We start from the raw sequence: 21,330 nt of genomic DNA, 5'->3' as shown, positions 1-21,330 counted from the left end.
TGTTGAAGGTGACATGGATATTTCGCAATCGACAGTGATCGAACACGGAAGCATTATGGGTTTGGTTACTACTTTTGTTGATTTGGAAGGCAATAATGTTATATCTAGGCTTTTCGCGACTTTTCGTGTGGTAGTGGATGGTGTGGATGAGACCTGGGCGGCCGACCTTGTTGATATGAGTGCCTTTTCTAGGGACATCAAGGGAAATAAATTTATCCTGAGCATTATCGATGTCTTCTCCAAATAAGGCTGGTTGATACCACTCAAAAACAAGAAGGGGGTGACGGTGCGGGATGCATTTCAAGCGGTGTTCAAGGAACGTATGCCCAAGAAGCTTTGGACAGACAAAGGCACTGAGTTTTACAAGGATGTAAAACAGTTGCTCCAAAAGCAAGATATTGAGCTCTACTCCACCGAGAATGAAGAGAAGTCGAGTGTGGTTGAACGCTGGAATCCCACCATGAAACAAAAGATGTTCAAATACTTTTCAGCCAACTCCACGTAGATCTATATTGATGTCCTGGACGATGTTGTTCGCCAGTACAATACCACCAAGCACCGCTCCATCAAGATGACCCCTGTCGCCGCAAGTCACAAGGAGCATGAACACAAGATGTATTGGAACCTTTACGGCAGCATACCTCCCATGAAACCACCGCGATTTCATGCTGGCGACAAAGTCCGAATCACCAAGAAGAAAGGTACATTCGAAAAGGGATACACACCCCGCTGGACTGAGGAAGTATTCACCATTTCCCTAGTGTTGAACACTCAGCCGCCCACTTATCGCCTCAAGGATTTCAGCGGCGAGACAATTCAAGGATCCTTCTATGAGTCCGAACTTCAAAAGACAGATCAAAACATCTACCGCATCGAGAAGGTCTTGCGACAGCGAACTCGAAATGGTGTGAAAGAGATGTATGTCAAATGGAAAGGATACCCCAAAACCTTCAACTCAGTGTTTGAGCCATGGGGATTGTCTAAACCTGATAATCCGACTTGTTTTGGTGAGTTTTATGCCCATCGTCAGGTACATTTTGAGATTTCCGTAGTGGAGAGTATACTTTTCACGCTTACCTAGGTGAGGCACTAGCTTTCGCACCTTATTTATCTCCACATTCTCTGGAGCTAGTGGATAATCATTGTGAGCATCATGAAGCTTTTCGGAGTACTCCAGATCACACTCCACCATGGCACCATATTCATGGTCATCGGGGTACTCTATCTCCTCTGGCTCTACCCACTCAAAATCTCCCGTGGGCAGAGATTGTACCATCGACCAGCCGTAGAGGTCGTTGGCGTCAAGATAGGTCAAATACTTAGTTGGCTGGGAGCTATCAAAATTCTTCATGTAGGGATTGTTAGCCTTGCCATTTCGATGAGAGATCATGTCGACACCTCCTCTGGTTGCATTCCCAAACATCATCAGCATATAAGGGTATGAAAGGAGTTCTAGTTTTACTCCTGTACATTTTAGCATTGCATCGTAGGATAGTCCTGGAGATGTGAAATGGTGTGCAGGGTCGAGTTTATAGTTAGCCATATATATATTCCTGAAGTCCTCAAAAATATCCTCCAATATTGCTACATCATTTTCCAGGTATAGATTGTGGTAGTCCCGCAAAGTCTTACACCTAAATTCCTTAAACACCTGCTGAGCATGTGCATAGTCCTCGTCGCTGATGTGTGTGCCATAGAGTTTGCAAAAAAAATCCTCCTTGGGTGGTAGTTGTGTTTCCTCTAGCTTGGCAGGTCCATCCATGTAATTATAGGGATATACTCCCTTCCTGATCATCAGTTCATATCGATCGCCAAAGCACTTCTTTATTGCCCCAAATTGTTCCTTTGTAAGATTCCCTGCCAAGGTTTCCAGAGAGTTCGGTAGAAACCTGTATGAATCTATGAATGCTCCATCTACTTCTATCGAGAAGCTGATGTATTTCTCATCGGTGTTAGGAATGCAGTTTATCTTACCTTCTCCAAATCCTAATTCGCTCACAAAAAGATGGGCGTCGTATCCACTCAAGTTGAGGAAAACAATGGGTACATGTCTTGGAAGTTGGACGTCCAAGTTGCACTGGTTGTGTGCTGCGCCGCGATACTTACCTGTGAGGTGATCGTGGTCGCGAACCTTCGTCACAGCTAATTCACCACCGCAAATGTGACAGTTTGTAGTTGCTTCAAAAATCTCCTTATCAGCGTCGGTCATCTCTATAGGTTTGTTTTCCTTGTAAAGCTTAGCAATCTCCCTAACTTCCTGCTACATGTACTGTACAAACTTTTTTAGCTGCATCCTCTCGACAGTAAATGACTGAGTCTTTGTAATCACCGTGAGCATATTTCACCCTATAGCAAAAACCTGATGGTCGATGTTGTTGATATGCCTTTGTGTAGGCCTGTGATGGATCTGGCTGGCAAGTGTCGACCTTCTCCGTAAAACGGTCAAAATCCGCATAAATGACGAATGGAACCCTCATCAACTTTTTGTGGTTATGGAAGGCTATGTGGGTTCCTTCCTCTGGCATCTCGATCCTTACTGCATCCTTCTGACTGCAATACTCCATATACTCATCCAGGATATCCTGTCTTGAGAAGTGAGACAGTCACCTGCGGCAGAAGAACAGTTCATGACCATGCTCTAAGATTTGACAGCTCAAAAGTCGAGATAGGTTCTTAATTCAGCAATAGTGCTGCTTGCTCTCATTGGTCAGGAACAAAAGATCCACATGTCTCGAACTTGTATTCGAAGATATTCTGGGGGGATATATTTAGAGGTCCTCATCTTCATCTTCACCCTTTTTCACACAGTCAAAGCCAAAGACGTTAATGTTTAGGTCGGTGTTTTGCCTCTCGAATTTGTCAATGGCTTTTAGCGAGACTGGAAAATTAATGCCATCAAAATTGAACTCATCAGCCCACTTTTTGTACTGACCCACCCGTTTGGTACAGTTTTTGTCAACTTCCTCATGATGTAGGGCTGAAAGAATGGCCCAGCGTAAGCATTCCTGATCAGTATTCTGCACATTGATAATAGCTTTCTTTTGAGCGAGCGGTTTTGGCAAGGCTATGTAGGTACTGCCCTTGAGAGGTTCAAACTTGTTCAGGTGGATTTCTAGCTTTTCAATATGATCAAATGTCCAGCCACTACCTTCACGCATGTATTTAGCCATATTTTCTTTGACCTTCTCAACCATAAATGCTATTTCCAACTCAAGGTCTGTGGATTCGGTGATGGTGGTAAGGGTTGATCTAAAGGGGGAATGACGTAGATATTTTCTCCGGTCGCTGGGTTTGTTTTTACCATCTCCACCTGTAGTACTAATTGCACTTTTAGGGCCTTCTTTTTGGTGAGTGCATTTGAAATTGTGCTGGGGATAGTGCTTTGACTTAAAAAAAAAACCTGTTACCATATCATGCTGTTTCAAGGGTTCAATGGTGATTGTGCCAAATACGCCTTTCAATGCATCGCGTCGGTCAACAATTTTGATTTCCCCTTTAATGGGGCCATTTTTAATGTTCTTCTTCACCAGTTCGGTCAGGTCAGCTCTCCCTAGTCGGGAATAGTTGGTAATTCCCCGTCTTTTGGCAATGGTCTTCAGTTCCTTTTTGGTGAAAACCTCTTCGCAAGTAAATTTGTGGGCAGAATTGGTCTCAATTAACTTTACCAATCCCCCCTTGGGTTTCCTACTGTATCCCTTAAGACCCTCCTTCTTCGCAATTTCTCGAAGTTCTTTCATTGTGGTTTTCACCACAATATTCCCTACAACTGGGTTATCCTCCTGCTGGTGTGGTTCTTTACTGTGTCTCCAGCAAAGCCCATCTTTCCCTGGTTTACTCTTAGAAAACTGCCCCTTCTTTCTTTTTAGTGGAGCACCACAAGTTTTAAGTTCTTCATTCTCTTTAAACTGATCCATATTCATATCAACACTATTGGATGCTATCTCTTTATTTATTTCAATTTCATCCATCTCACTTTTAGCAACACGGTCCTTTAAGGTCTCTACAATTGTTTGTAAAAGCCATATTTTGTTTCTACCCTAGGATTACATCCCTTTAAGGTGTCTTTACCATTGTTTGCAAAAGCCATATTAGTATTTACCCTTAAACTAATTGGAATGCTGGTCCGTTTACATTGTAAAAAATCTCTAGTTGGATTTGTGCTAGATTTTCCCTTAAAAATGGAAAGTGCCGCAGAATCGGCCTTTTTACACTACTACCCCCTTTTTTTGCAATTAGTTCAAAACCTGACATTTCTTTATACATAATAAACAAGTAGTGTAAGGGAGGTAAATCCGAACATACCCAAAATTGTATGTTAAATGTTTTAAAATTACCTCCCTTGCACTGCTTTTAAATTGTCGTAATTGTCCATTGACCAGAAATACCTAGTTTTCCACCTTTTTTGCCCCTAATTCTGAAACCTTTTAAGCCCTAACCCTCCCCCCCCCCAACTCAAAACTAACCATTCCTCCATGGTATGGAAAATTTGTGGTTTAATTTCAGAGATTCATACACTTAAACATAAGTTATTGTTTGAAAACTACAAAAAATATTATTTTGGACCCCTTTTTGGCCCCTAATTCCTTTACTATTGGGACCATAACCCCAAAAATCAATCGAAACCTTCCTTTAGTTGTATTGAACCTTCTTGTAAAACTTTATAGAGACCCATACACATTAACACAAGTTATTGTCTATAAATTAGAAATTTTTTTCTCTTTGGCCCTTGTTTGGCCTCTTATTCCTACATATTCAGGAAAATTAACCCAAACTGAATCCCAGCCTTCCCTGTGTGATATGTAAACTTGTGGTTTAATGTCAGAGAGATTCATACAGTTACACACAAGTTATTGTCTTGAAACTAGAAAAATGCTTGTTTTTGGCCCCTTTTTGGCCCTTAATTCCTCGACTGTTTGCCTTATAACCCCTTAAAATAAATCCCAACCTTCTACTTATGGTATTAAACATTGTGGTACAATTCTAGAACAGTTGATATACTAATACACACCTTTTTGTCTTGAAACTAGAAAAAAATGCTGTTTTTGGCCCCTTTGGGCCCCTAATTCCTAAACCTGTGAGACCATAACCCCCAAAATCAATTCGAAGCTTCCTTTTGAGGTTATAAATATTGTGTTAAATTTAATTGATTTCTTTTTACCTATTCAAAAGTTATTATCCGGAAAACAATCCGTCTTCGGACGACGCTGACGACGACGACTTGATCCAAATAAACTACCAAATTTTTTTTAATTTTTGCGGTCGTATAAAAAATGAAAATTAAAAAAAAAAAAAAAATCCCCAAAACATTTTGAACCCCACCCCCTTTGACAAATAACCCAAAACTTAATTCCAGCCATTCCTAAGTATTATGGAATTGGCCGACGACAACATAATACCACTATACGAACCTAAATAAATGCTTCCATTCGTATGAAAATCAATAATTAAAAACTAATCCGAATATGTGCATATAGAATTCAACAAGTAACTAAACAGTACATTAATGCAGTATAATTTTCAATTTTGTTTAGTCACAAGTTGAATATTTTCAATATTTAAATTCTTTGTTCCTTTTTATTGCATTGACCATGGACTTTTAAATGAAAACTAATTGTAATAAATGTGAAATGTGTCCATGGGACCCTGCTTGCATGTCATATAAAATTATAAACGGACATACACATGTAACTGAAGAATGGTAAAAGTAACCCTTCCCAAATTTGAACTTGATCTGCATTTTGATAAGTCTTGTGTGTAAGTTTCATAAAATTTGGTCGAGGCAAATTTAAGTTAGAGAATGGTAACGAAAAATTCGGCAATTTTTCCATTTGTAAATGGGCTTTGCGCTAGAACAGTTAGAGTGAATCCACGATAAATCAAACATCTTTTTTTTGTGGTAATAAGCATAGCATTTGGTTGTAGCAAACTAAAGTTAGAGAACGGGAACAGTTCATCATTTTTTCCCTATGTAAACGGTTATTACTGAAGAACGGTATACGTGACTCTTCCCAAATGTGTACTTGATCTGAGTATTGTGGAAATAAGTATTGTGTATTAGTGTCATAAAATTTCGTTGAGGCAAACTAAAGTTAGAGAAAGGAAACCAACTTTGGGACGGACGGACATAAAGATAGACAAAGGTAAAACTTAATGCCCACTTTTCTAAGGCATCAGAGTAGTGAAACTATCAGATTTATTCCACATGTGAAATTATCGGTCTTGTTCACAGGAAATCATATTAGTTCATAAATACTATTGTTATATTATAAGTCTGCTCAGGCAAAATTTGTAGATATCTCATCCGCAATCATACCAGATATAGGTTAACGTCAAATTTGCCAAGAATAGTAATGACGAGAGTGCAATTAAAACATGAAGAGTTTTTTTTATGCCCCCCACAACGCTATGTGCAGGGACCAATAAAGTTAAGTTATGTGTGAACTTACATGACAATAAATTTGTTAAAGAGGGGACAGTCTACAGTAAAGGTCTCATATTCTCCACCTTCACCACAAACATTCAACTGGAACTCTTTATTCTAAAAGTACAAGCAAAAAAAGTAACTTATCAAATGAATCATTCAGCTCCATTGATAACACTGATTAAGTTCAGATGACAAACTAGAGGCTCTAAAGAGCCTGTGTCGCTCACCTTGGTCTATGTGCATATTAAACAAAGGACACGGATGGATTCATGACAAAATTGTGTTTTGGTGATGGTGATGTGTTTGTAGATCTTACTTTACTGAACATTCTGCTACTTACAATTTTCTCTATCTGTAATAAACATGGCCTTTTAGTTACAGAGGAAAATATTTTGTAAAAAATTTACCAAATTAATGAAAATTGTTAAAAATTGACTCTCCTTAAGGGGTCAACTGACCATTTTATTCATGTTTGACTTATTTGTAGATCTTATTTTGCTGAACATTATTGCTGTTTACAGTTATCTCTATCTATAATAGTATTCAAGATAATAACCAAAAACAGCAAAATTTCCTTAAAAATCACATATTGGGGGCAGCAACCCAAAAACCAGTTGTCCAATTCATCTAAAAATTTCAGGGTACATGGATATTGACTAGATAAACAATTAAACCCCGTTTAAGATTTGCTCTAAATGCTTTGGTTTCAGAGTTATAAGCCAAAATCTACATTTTACCCCTATGTTCTATTTGTAGCTATGGTGGCCATCTTGGTTGGTTTTGCCAGGTCACATCACATATCTTTTTTAAATAGATACCCCAATGATGATTGTGGCCAAGTATGGTTAAATTTTGCCCAGTAGTTTCAGAGGAGAAGGTTTTTGTAAAAGATTACAAAATTTACGAAAAATTGGTAAAAAATGGCTATAAAGGGCAATAACTCCTTAAGCAGTTAACTGACCTTTTTGGACAAGTGACTTATGTGTAGATCCTACTTTAATGAACATTATTGCTGTTTAAAGTTTATCTCTATCTATAATATTATTCAAGATAATAACAGAAAACGGCAAAATTTTCTTAGAATTATCACTTCAGGGGCAGCAACCACACAACCGGTTGTCCGATTCATCTGAAAATTTCAGGGCAGATAGATCTTCACTTAATAAATAATTTTACCACATGTCAGATTTGATCTGAATGCTTTGGATTCAGAGTTATAAGCCAAAATATACATTTTACCCCTATGTTCTATTTTTAGCCATGGTGGCGATCTTGGTTGGTTTGGCGAATCACCGGACACATTTTTAAAACTAGATACCCCAATGATGATTGTGGCCAAGTATGGTTAAATTTGGCCCAGTAGTTTCAGTAGAGAAGGTTTTTGTAAAAGTTAACGACGACGGACAACGACGACGGACGACAGACGCCAAGTGATGAGAAAAGCTCACTTGGCCCTTTTGGCCAGGTGAGCTAATAAAAATATTGAAACAGAGTTGACAAAATGGTTACTTAAAAAGTGTTCTTTAAATAATTCATGTTAGCTTTTGTGTAAAACCATGTTCTATAGTTGTTGCCATATTGCCTATTAAGCAGACTGTGACAACTAGCGCCACACGAGTTTGCATATATGGTTAGAGAGGAGCATAACTCAGGAATGGCAAAAGTGACACTACCCAAATTTGTGTGTTAAATCTGTGTTTTGTGGGAATAAACATTGTTTATAAGTTTCATTTGCTGGAGGCAAACTTAAGTAAGGGAACAAAACATATAAATGGAGAATGTTTACATTGGACATATATGATGGACCCGCTTGCATATAATGTTTTAAAGGGACATTACTTAAGAACTGTAAAATGACGCTACTAAAATTTCTACTTGATCAGAGTTTTGTGGTAATAAGTATTGTGTATACATTTCATAGCATTTGGTTGAGGCAAACTAAATTTAGAGAACAGGGACAAATCCAGCATTTTTAATTTGAATAGGGGCATAACTTTAGAACGGTAAAAGTGACACCATCAAAATTAAAACTTCATCTGTGTTATGTGTTATGTGGTAATCAGTATTGTCTGTAAGTTTCATAACAATTGCTTAAGGCAAACTTAAGTTAGAGAACAGAAACGAAAAATCCAGCAATTTCTTAATTTTTAAAGGGGCATAACACTAAAACAGTTAAATTGACACCACTTAAATTCGAACTTGATCTGTGTTTTGTAGTTTACCAAAGTTTCATGTGAAATGGTGACAGCAGGTTGTAGTTATTGTACGCCATGTTCATGGCAGACAGACGATCACACAACGATATACCATAATTTGTTCCGTCTTAAATCACATGTGTATATAACAAGAGGCTGTAAAGAGCCTGTGTCGCTCACCTTGGTCTATGTGAATATTATACAAAGGACACAGATGGATTCATGACAATATTGTGTTTTGGTGATGTGATGTGTTTGTAGATCTTACTTTACTAAACAGTCTTGCTGCTAACAAGTCAATTATCTCTATCAATAATGAACTTAGCCCGGTAGTTTCAGTGGAAAATGTTAGTGAAAATTTACTAATTTTATGAAAATTGTTAAAAATTGACTGTAAAGGGCATTAAATCCTCAAGAGGTCAATTGACCATTTTGGTCATGTTGACTTTTTTTAGGTCTAACTTTGATGTAAATTATTGCTGTTTACAGTTTATCTCTATCCATAATTATATTCAAGATAATAACAAAAAACGGCAAAATTTCCTTAAAATTACCAATTCAGGGGCAGTAACCTAACAACCGGTTATCCGATTCATCTGAAAATTCCAGTGCAGATAAATCTTCACCTGATAAACAATTTGACCCCCCTGTCAGATTTGTTCTAAATGCTTTGGTTTTTGAGTTATAAGCCAAAAACTGCATTTTACCCCTATGTTTTATTTTTAACCAATGGCGGCCATTTTGGTTGGTTGGCCGAGTCATCGGACACATTTTTAAAACAAAATATCACAATGATGATTGTGGCCAAGTTTAGTTAAATTTGGCCCAGTTGTTTCAGAGCAGATGATTTTTCGAAAAGATAACTAAGATTTGCGAAAAATGGTTAAAAATTGACTATAAAGGGCAATAACTCCTAAAGAGGTCAAATGACCATTTTGGTCATGTTGACTTATTTGTAAATCTTATTTAGCTGAACATTATTGCTGTTTACAGTTTATCTCTATCTATAATAATATTCAAGATAATAACTAAAAACAGCAAAATTTCCTTAAAATTACCAATTCAGGGGCAGCAACCTAACAACGGGTTGTCCGATTCATCTGAAAATTTAAGGACAGATAGATCTTGACCTGATAAACAATTTTACCCTTTCAGATTGCTCTAAATGCTTTGGTTTTTGAGTTATGAGCCAAAAACTGCATTTTACCCATATGTTCTATTTTTAGCCATAGTGGCGATCTTGGTTGGTTTTGCGAATCACTGGACACATTTTTTAAACAAGATACCCCAATGATGACTGTGGCCAACTTTGGTTAAATTTGGCCCAGTAGTTTCAGAGAAGATTTTTGTAAAAGTTAACGACGCTGGACGCTGGACGACAAGTGACGAGAAAAGCTCACTCGGCCCTTTGGGCCAGGTGAGCTAAACATATAAAGCTGGAAACTTCAATCAATTTATTCAAATAAATTTTTGATGTTTGTCTGATGATTGGTTGAGAGTTAAAAAGTACTACAATCAATAAACATTGTTAAATTGGTGAAAAGAAATTAAAAAAAAGAATTCTTAAATTAATTGAGTGATGTAATTCATCAATTCATCAGGGGGTTTTCTCTTATTTTTTAGTGTAAATTCACATTGCGATAAGACGTGTCACGGTACTTGTCTATCCCAAATTCATGTATTTGGTTTTGATGTTATACATGTATTTGTTATTCTCGTGGGATTTTGTCTGGTGCTTGGTCCGTTTCTGTGTGTGTTACATTGTTTTGTTGTGTCGTTGTTCTCCTCTTATGTTTGGTGCGTTTCCCTCAGTTTTAGTTTGTTACCCCGATTTTGTTTTTTGTCCATGGATTAATGAGTTTGAACAGCGGTATACTACTGTTGCAGGTAAGCATATATTATCTAAGCCGCTTGTTTCCTACCCATTTCACCTAGTTCTCGCCCCTGTAATTAAGGGGGTGGACATGTGGTAGTTCCCACTGCCATCCCCTTAATATTTTGTTTTGTGAAGCACAGAATACTTCTATTATATAATCCTCGATCATCACATTGTTCCTGCTTGACTCCAAATTCCCTCCAACCTAACTCCCACTCTTTCCCAGGCTTCGATTCAAGAATCCTGTCCACTCTAGGGAAGGTTCAAGTGTTGCCCCCCCCCCTTTTCTTCTGGTTTGGGAATCCGCAGTCAAGCCGTATGATGACCGTAATTCATCAATTACCACTATTACAACTAACAGTGACAGTTATGTAGACTATTTGACAACAATATAAAGAAAAGAAATATTGGTTTGACCAATGTAATACCCACCTTGAAATTATCCTGTCCTACATCTTCGCTAGCGGTTACGATCCACTCCCGTTCTCTTCACCCTTGGCGGATTGAGATAAAATTTCGGAGACACAAGGTAAGGATTTTTATTGGTTGCAGTAGAAACTCGCTGCATCCAATCAAAAAGTGCATATAACATGATCACGTGTAGATTTAGAAAGTGTTTGTAAACAATTACCACGTGTTTATTGTGCAACAAGTCTTTACATTACTAAACAAACAACTATATTTAGTGACAACTTGAATGTTTTTAATCAACTAATAGAAGTTCCTGTGTATGTGTCATGCACAAATGCATGAATGTTGACGTATATTTTTGTTTCCGGTTTTACCAAGTGTGTAAAATCTAGACGCTATCGTGTTTTTACCTCCAAATTGAAGAGTTCAAGTGCTACCATTGGTCAAGAACAATGTATTCGTAATGAGCGTCAATTTAATCTTCCGATAGATGGCGCAACATTGATATCACAAATGTAAGCTCAACCGCCAAGGGTGAAGAGAACGGGGGTGGATTTGGTCTAACGAATATATCTTTTCTCTTTACTGTTGTAAATAATTTGACTAAACGAAAGAGTTATAAATCCTTTTATTTGTGTGACATGTTTGTTATGATTTAATCTATTATTCAATATCTATGTAGTATGACGTAGTTATCCACTTTTGTATTAATACTGATGTAGCGATGCTCGGAGGGGGGTTGTAGATTTGTAGATCTTACTTTGCTGAACACTATTGCTGTTTACAGTTTATCTCTATCTATAATAATATTCAAGATAACAACCAAAATCGGCAAAATTTCCTCAAAAATTACAATTCAGGAGCAGCAACCCAACAACAAGTTGTCCGATTCATCTGAAAATTTCAGGGCAGATAGATCTTGACTTGATTAACATTTTCCCCGTCAGATTGGTACTTAATGCTTTAGTTTCAGAGTTATAAGCCAAAATCTACATTTTACCCATATGTTCTATTTTTAGCAATGTCGGCCATCTTGGTTGGTTGGGCGGGTCACTGGACAAATATTTTTAACTAGATACCCCAATGATGATTGTGGCCAAGTTTTGGTTAAATTTGGCCCAGTAGTTTCAGAGAAGAAGATATTTGTAAAAGTTAATGACGACGGACGACAAAGACGACGATGGACGATGACGACGACGGACGCCAAGTGATGAGAGAAGCACACTTGGCCCTTTGGGCCAGGTGAGCTAAATATGACTGCTATTTACCTGAAAGGTTTGAAATATTATATTGATTCAATCAATTATTCCTTATCCAAACTGTCTTTCAATTGAGGTAAGTTGAATAGTAGAAGACTTACCATCTGAATTAACTGTGGATATAGTTCTTTTAAATTCCTTCCCAAATGAGTCTTAGGATTTAATCCTAAAAATATGTTGTCAATAGAATTAAGATCAAACAGAGATAATGGTATATGTATCATATTCCATACTTGTTTAATACAAAAATAGATAGAGAATGTATCCATGAACACATATGATGCCCCTCCTTAGGTATAACGTTATATAGGAACATAACTAGAGAACTGTAAAAGCCAAATTTTAACTTCACCTATGTTTTGTGGTACTAAACATTGCGCAAAAGTGTCATAACGTTTTGTTCAGGCAAACTAAAGTAAGAGAACGGAAACAAAATGATTAGCCTTTTCCAGTTTTGATGGGGCATTACTCCAAGTTTTGATGGGGCATTACAGAACAGTAAAATTATCGACAATCAAATTCAAACTTGATCTGAGTTTTGACAATAAAAATTGTGTATACTCGGTTGAGGCTAAATAAAGATATAAAACGAAAACCAACTTCGGGCCATACGTACAGACATACATGATGTAAAAGTTAACATATATAGGTTAACAGATGGATGATATTCAAAATGGCAAAGTGATGCAAAAGCAAGCAATGTAATGCAGGTTGTGACTAGTTGACTAACCACTAATCATGGATCTACCTCACTGGTATTAAACTGATCAACGTAACTGGAATTACGATTATCCCAATATGGCGACGGCAGATATAGGTATAATCTTTACAGTCATTTTTCTCAAATGTAGCATGTTTTTGTCAATAGTAACTCATTATCTTCTCATTTTTTAATACCATAATTACAATTATCTTTTTTCCGAGTAACGATTATCATCCCGAATTTTTCAACGGCAATTTTCAAAGCGCATAGACAATTCAGGTGCACCGTTTCGATTCAATGTAATGATATAGAAAAACCTTGCAGCTGAGTATTTATTGACAAAACTTGCTACATTTGAGAATAAAGGGCGCATGATACGCCCGTTGCTCTTTTAACTTGTCTTTTATGCTTTAAATGAATTTATATGATCAACTAGAAATATATATACAAATCAAAAGGGATGTTACATTAATATATTCACCAAAGTTTCATAAAATCCCCCTTTTTTAAGTATGAAAATTCATTACGTAAGAAAACGTAAAATCTAAAATTTATAAAAATGGAAAGGGAGCTTATGTCAATAGATATAAACAATTTATCAAAGTTGCATAAAATTTTGTGAAAGTGTTAGTTATTGTCCCAAAATTGGAAAATCCCCCCTTTTTTAAGCATAAAAATTCATAACACGGAAATGTAAAATCTGAAATTCATAAAAATTGAAAGGGAGCTTACATCAATAGATAGAAACAATTCACCAAAGTTTCATGGACATTGGTGAAAGCCTTTTTGAGTTATTGTCCGAAGTGTTGAAAATCCCCCTTTTTTTATGAATAAAGCCCCATAAATCCAAAACTTAAAATCTGAAATTTATAAAAATTGAAAGGGAGCTTACATCCATAGATATAAACAATTCACCAAAGTTTCATGGACATTGGTGAAAGCCTTTTTGAGTTATTGTCCGAAGTGTTGAAAATCCCCCTTTTTTTATGAATAAAGCCCCATAAATCCAAAACTTAAAATCTGAAATTTATAAAAATTGAAAGGGAGCTTACATCAATAGATATAAACAATTCACCAAAGTTTCATGGACATTGGTGAAAGCCTTTTTGAGTAATTGTCCGAAGTGTTGAAAATCCCCCTTTTTTTAAAACTAAGGATTTCTTATCCCAGGCATAGATTACCTTAGCCGTATTTGGCACAACTTTTTGGAATTTTGGATCCTCAATGCTCTTCAACTTTGTATTTGTTTGGTTTATAACTATTTCGATATGAGCGTCACTGATGAGTCTTATGTAGACGAAACGCGCGTCTGGCGTACTAAATTATAATCCTGGTACCTTTGATAACTATTTACACCACTGGGTCGATGCCTCTGCTGGTGGACGTTTCGTCCCCGAGGGTATCACCAGCCCAGTAGTCAGCACTTCGGTGTTGACATGAATATCAATTATGTGGTCATTTTTATAAATTTCCTGTTTACAAAACTTTTAATTTTTCGAAAAACTAAGGATTTCTTATCCCAGGCATAGATTACCTTAGCCGTATTTGGCACAACTTTTTGGAATTTTGGATCCTCAATGCTCTTCAACTTTGTATTTGTTTGGTTTATAACTATTTCGATATGAGCGTCACTGATGAGTCTTATGTAGACGAAACGCGCGTCTGGCGTACTAAATTATAATCCTGGTACCTTTGATAACTATTTATGAATAAAGCCCCATAAATCCAAAACTTAAAATCTGAAATTTATAAAAATTGAAAAGGAGCTTACATCAATAGATATAAACAATTCACCAAAGTTTCATGGACATTGGTGAAAGCCTTTTTGAGTTATTGTCCGAAGTGTTGAAAATCCCCCTTTTTTATGAATAAAGCCCCATAAATCCAAAACTTAAAATCTGAAATTTATAAAAATTGAAAGGGAGCTTACATCAATAGATATAAACAATTCACCAAAGTTTCATGGACATTGGAGAAAGCCTTTTTGAGTTATTGTCCGAAGTGTTGAAAATCCCCCTTTTTTTTATGAATAAAGCCCCATAAATCCAAAACTTAAAATCTGAAATTTATAAAAATTGAAAGGGAGCTTACATTAATAGATATAAACAATTCACCAAAGTTTCATGGACATTGGTGAAAGCCTTTTTGAGTTATTGTCCGAAGTATTGAAAATCCCCCTTTATTATGAATAAAGCCCCATAAATCCAAAACTTAAAATCTGAAATTTATAAAAATTGAAAGGGAGCTTACATTCATAGATATAAACAATTCACCAAAGTTTCATGGACATTGGAGAAAGCCTTTTTGAGTAATTGTCCGAAGTGTTGAAAATCCCCCCTTTTTTATGAATAAAGCCCCATAAATCCAAAACTTAAAATCTGAAATAAAAAAAAACAAAAGGGAGCTTACGTCAATAGATATAAACAATTCACTTAAGTTTCATGGAAATTGGTGAAAGTGTTTTTGAGTTATTGTCTGAAGTGTGGACGACGGACGGACGGACGGACAGACGGACGGTACGACGGACGGACGGACGGAAGGACAACGGTATACCATAATATGTCCCGTCTAAAAGACGACGGGCGTATAAAAATGATTTTACCTATAACTGCCGGTGCCATATTGGAATAGTCGTAATTCCAGTTACGATTATCAGTTTAATACCAGGTTTTATGACTTACTGCGTTTAACTATTCTTCTTAATTGCTTTGATGGCGCAGCTGGATACGACGGTAGAGGTCCAACCATGAACAGTTGGGACAAAAATGGACACAATATTCGCCCATGATACAGGTCTGAATTTGGATTGTAATTAAATTATTGTCACATAACAGGTTTCTGACACAGAATAACTCTAGTCAATGAAGTTAGAATCTGTTATATGATTTGAATTTATATTCAATTTTAATGCTATTGTGTATTACATCATGCTATTGTGAATTGACCCCCCCCCCCCCTTCAAATTTCCAATGGAATTTGCAACCATAATTTTCCATTTGATAATTCAAATACAGTGCAAGGGAAGTAATCAAAATTTCACTTAAAAGTAATTGTCCATTAACCAGGACACCCTTGTTTTTCATCCTTTTTTGTCCCTTATTCCTAAACCGTTTGAGCCATATACCCCCAAAGCCAATCATAACCATCCCTTTCTGTTATGGAACCTTGTTGTATAATTTCAGAGATCCATACCCTGTTTCATAAAATATTATCCGGAAACTAGAAAAATGCTTATTTGGGTCCCATTGTGGGCCCTTAATTCCAAAACTGTTAGGACCACAACCCCCAAAATCAATCCAAACCTTCCTTTTGTGGTTCTAAACCTTGTTTTTAAATTTCCTAAATTTCTACTCAGTTATGCTAAAGTTATTCTCTGGAAACCAAATGTTTTCAGACGACGCTGATGACAATGATGACGACGATGTTGAAGCAATATACAACCACAGACATTTTGCAGTCATATAAAAATTAACAAGGAAATCAATGCCTACCCATAGATGCTACCTTAATCAAAATGGCTGACACCCCTGAATCTATCATTTCTTTCAGCAGTTCTGATTGGTCCCTTCTCCAAAGATAGGCTAAGGAGGTAAGTCCTAGCCTCTGACAACTGAAAATAGAACAAGCAGCTTTTAACATTTTATCAATACATATTTCTTCAATAAGTTTCTCCATGATAAAATACTGATGTACAATTCTCAAAAATATGGAAAACATTTTGTAAAATGAATTAAGGATGTCGCTTGTCATGTTTTGGTATTTTTATCAGATTTTCGGAATCCTCTGGATTTATCTATTTGAATGCCTTAACAATTTTTGCCCATTGACCCCCATTTTTCTTTGTATAATGTATAATTATAAGCAATCTGTAAAAGCCTAAAAAATCCTTGTTATTTTTTTTTATAGTTTTTGAGAACATAAACTTGTCAATGACAAAGATATAAAAAATCAAGAGAGAACATTTTCCTGCCAAAATTTCAATGACTTACATCTGGAAAACAAGCACATTGACCTAATATTTTTTGGGCTTGTTTGGTTCCTTTATTTTTCCCCTATCAATATATACTAGTGTTATGAAAAGCTTGTTATTTTGAAACTGAGTAGTGAACCTCCTTAAGTAGAAACATTGTACATTTCAATAGTATCTCTTATCTCTTTGTTTCTTTTCAATATGTTTTTACAATAACTAAATGCAAAGAAATTGCTGGCAAACAAAGGTTATATTGCTTGTAGAAGATTCCCAGCAGAGGGGATGGACGACGAAAAGAACAATTTGATGAGTCAGATCTGAAGTTCAAAGAAGTGCAGGATGTTCTAAAGAAGGTACGTGTAGCACCAGCACCAGGACTGAATGATATTCAGTATCTGGTACACAAGAACTGTCCCAAGCTGACAAGACGATTGTAGACGCTTTTAACAGTAGTATGAAGAAGAAGAAGAAAGATGATAGATGCATGGTATAAAGCAGAAGGATGTTTTATTCCAAAGGAAGAGAACTCAAGGACAGTTGATCAGTTAAGAACCATCCCCTATTGAACATCCAGGATAAATATCTTCCTAGCAGTTTTAGCAAAGAGGACAACAAGGTTCCTGCTAAGTAACAAATACATAGACTTATCAGTTAAGAAAGGAGGCATGCCTAACGTATCCAGATGTATTAAAACATGCTAATGTTTTAATACAGATCTTAAGAGAGGCAAAGGAGAAGAAAGCAGTACTTTGGCAAGATCTTGCTAATGCTTACGGATCCATCCCTAACAAACTGGTAGATTTGACATTGCAGAGGTAGCATATTCCGACCACTATCAGGACAGTGCTGCAAGAATACTTTGATCACATTGAGATGAGATTTACAGTAGGAGATTTCCCCACAGCGTGGCAAAGACTAGAAGTAAGAATATTAATGGGATGTACAGTGTCAGTTGTATTATTTGCAGCAGCTATGAACCTCATTGTAAAGTCAGTGGGAAAACCCAGTAGAGGACCATTAATGCCATCAGGTATAAGACAACCACCAATAAGAGCATTTATGGATGACATGATTGTTTCAGCAAAGACAGTAATAGAGGGAAGATGGACCTTCAAGGAGTTGGAAGGAATGATAAGTTGGGCTAGACTGAAATTCAAACCAAGTAAATCAAGAAGTTTGGTTGTAAGAAAAGGCAAAGTGAGAGGTGAAACTTTCAAATTCGCAGGGGAACAGACACCAACAGTTGGAGATAAATCCGTGAAATATTTGGGGAAAAAGTTTGACGCTACACTAGCACACAGTGGAAACTCCAAAGAAATACAGACACAATTAGTAGATTGGCTGTCGAAGATACAAAGCTTGGATTTATCAACAGATGGTCTTGCCACGGACACTATGGCCATTATTGGTAAACGAGTTTCCACTGTCCAAAGTTTTAGACAGAAAGATCAGTGATTACCTCAATCGTTGGCTTGGCGAACCAAGAGGTTTCAGCAGCATTTATAGTCACAAAAAACATGACAGGTCATGATGTTGAGGGAGAGCAAAGACGTCAAAGTTAGAGGAACCAAAGTGAAGATCCGAACAGGAAGAAAGTGGAAAGCAGAGGAGGCAGTGAAAGAAGCAGAGACAAGACTTTGGTACGACAACAAAGCCGGTACCACAATTTCCAGAGGACTACAAGAACAACTAATCAATATCCAAAGGACAAATTGATTTGTCTGGAACACATGGTGCTATACTACTTAAATTAATATTAAAGTGTATAATTTTAAGATATTATTCTCATTTGGAGTACGGAGGGGTACCATTTGAGATCTCTTCTGCTATCAGTGTAAGATGTACTACGAAGTCCATAAAATCTCTATACATGAGGGGGGGGGGGGGGGGGGCTGATAGAAGATCCAATGTGCATCTTATGCAAAGACAAACCAGCATCTCTACAACATGTGTTGTCACCATGTCAAGTGGCACTGAAAGAACTTAGGTACACATGGAGATATGATAGTGTACTATAAACTATAGCAGTCAGATTGGACTGAGGAAGAAGAGAGTCAAGAAAAACACCACTTTCCTAAACTTTGAAAAGGCTGGAGAGAGCAGAACAACACACCTGAAGGCATTGACTAGCAACAGACTGTAAATTTACTGCAGATATTCAACAACGTATGAGCTTCCTAACAGAAATAGCTACAACATCGTTAAGACCAGATATAGTACTATGATAACAGGGAACCAGACAATTTTGCTGGAACTAACAGTCCCTTGGGAAAAAGGATGGATGAAGCGCATGAAAGGAAGATGGCAGAAATCCAACAGCTTGTAAGAGATTGCAAGCAGAGGGGATAGATGGTGTGGTGCTTTGCTATTGAAGTAGGGTGCAGAGGCCTTGCGGGACAGACAGTATGGTAAGCTCTCAGGACCTAAGAAAAGGTTTGAGCAGAGAGGAAGAAGCTTATTTCAGAAGTGTGTAGACAAGCAGAAGTGTCATCACAGTGGATATGGAAGAAGAAAGATGAAATCTGGAAAAGTGGAAATTAGAATTATGTAAATTTTATAGACATTTTGAGTAAATATGAACTTATGATAGAAGAGAAGTTGTAACAGCTCTGATGACAACAACAATCAGTGACAGTGCAGCAATTACATCAGCTGACATATAGGAAGCAATGTAAGTCATCCAGTTTCAGACTGATCACCTGAGTCAGCGCCCTTTTAGAGGTTGTTGTGGAATAGCGCCAAAACAGCCAAGGAAGGAGGATCCCACCTGATGATGGAACTGGATCAGCATTATAACGATGTTTACAAGGTAATTCTTAAAGGATTGTAAGTGTGCTTGGCAAATAACACACATATTGGAGAAGATTTCCATATTTTTTTTCAAAGAAAGTAAGAGTCAAAAAAAAAGAAGAAAAAAGAAGGTTGAAAAAGATAAGAAACAAGTATTGCATTGCATAGCAACATATACTCCTATACCAGTTTAACAAAAGGCTCTAAAGAGCCTGCATAGCTAACCTGAAATTTTGTTTGCTTAAATCTTTCATCAATGATTATGTTTGCTTTTCAATATATATTTTTATTGTTGGTGTTTTAATGCCACTTTTGAGTGCCACTTTTATGCTATTTCATGCAGTCAAGATTGGAGTCAAGTGCACCTACAAATCCTCAGTGTTGACTTCTAGTGGTTACAGTAGTAGAACAACTTAAACCACTTGGCCACCAAGAACCCTTCAATATGCATTACTGCCATTTAAATATTCTTTGTATCTATCATAACTTACTCAAAAACAAAAATAATGCATTATACCCCTATGTTCAACTTTAGCCATAGTGAGTGTGTTTCTTGTTATACCAGGAAATAAATACAAATTTACCTATTTAGTGGCAGAAACCCAACAATGGGTTGTAAGATTCATCTGAAAATTTCAAGGTTGATATAACTTGACCTACTGATCATGCTTACCTCAGTCAGATTTGCTCTTTAGTTTTCGAGATATAAGCTGGAAACTGCATTTTACCCTATCTCCTTTTTTAGCCACGGTGGGCATGTTTTTGGACGAAACAGAAAATAAAACTCAATCTATGTTCAAGATACCCTTATAATCATTCAGCTCAAGTTTGGCTAGAATAAGTTCAATAGTTTCACAGGAGAAGTTTTTTAAAGTTTTAAAACATGATAAACAATCAGTGTGTACAATTATCTTTAGAGGGCAATAACTCCTTAAGGGGTCTTTTGACAATTTTGGTCATATAAACTATTTGTAAATCTTACTTTGCTGAAATTTTTTGCTGTTTACAGTAATCTTTATCTTTAATTATATTAAAGATATTAACAAAACAGAAAATAAAACAAAAACTTTATTCTAGATACCCTCAGCATAATTTAGCAATGTTAAAATGACAGTTGGTTGAAATAGTTTCAATACTTCAATTGAGAATATGTTTGCAAAACGACAAAGACGGCTGACAACAAACAACACCGGACGAGGAAGTGGTTGGGAAATGCATAACCCATATATATGCAAGTGAAGTTAGTATATTGCTGCTACGAAGCATAGCCTGAAATTGTTCACTTTGTTTTATTCTGAGTTTGTTATAGCCGAATTATCCATTATATCAAGAATAATTCCATTATACAATAAACAGCTGCGCCATGAGCGCATGATACGCCCGACGTCTTGTGTGGAAGTTTTATGCAATAATCATAAATAGTTTCTGAGAAAGTTTTAAGCAATAACCATATATTGTTTTTGAGACACGGCGGGACATGTAAAACCCCCAACCCTGTTTTTTTTTTTTACGGCGCAACATGTAAAAAAACCATCCCCTGTTTAACAAAATACTCAATAACTCCAAAATAAAGTTTTGAATCATCACCAAAAAGTATACAGATCTTTAGATTAATATAACAAAGAAGTGTGTAAAGGTCTAAACAATAATCATAAATTGTTTTTGAGATACGGCACAACATGTAAAAAACCCTCCCCCTTTT

At 36.6% G+C, this 21,330-nt stretch overlaps 1 protein-coding gene across 3 annotated transcripts in view; it reads right to left on the bottom strand.

Annotated features, from left to right (window-relative positions):
- The window catches only part of LOC143069310 (diphthine--ammonia ligase-like), a 153,327-nt gene that overhangs the window by 79,334 nt on the left and 52,663 nt on the right, over window positions 1-21,330 (bottom strand). For all 3 annotated transcript variants that reach the window (XM_076243875.1, XM_076243876.1, XM_076243874.1), the window contains exons 5-7: window positions 16,360-16,478; window positions 12,267-12,331; window positions 6,447-6,538 (exon numbers count right to left, since the gene is read on the bottom strand). In XM_076243875.1, the coding sequence (XP_076099990.1) occupies window positions 6,447-6,538; window positions 12,267-12,331; window positions 16,360-16,478 (276 nt within the window). The remainder of the gene's footprint in view (window positions 1-6,446; window positions 6,539-12,266; window positions 12,332-16,359; window positions 16,479-21,330) is intronic.

This window comes from Mytilus galloprovincialis, chromosome 3 (genome assembly GCF_965363235.1).
Source record: "Mytilus galloprovincialis chromosome 3, xbMytGall1.hap1.1, whole genome shotgun sequence".
In the NCBI taxonomy this organism is placed as follows: Eukaryota; Metazoa; Mollusca; class Bivalvia; order Mytilida; family Mytilidae; genus Mytilus; species Mytilus galloprovincialis.
This window is presented reverse-complemented; position numbering and strand designations above follow the sequence as displayed.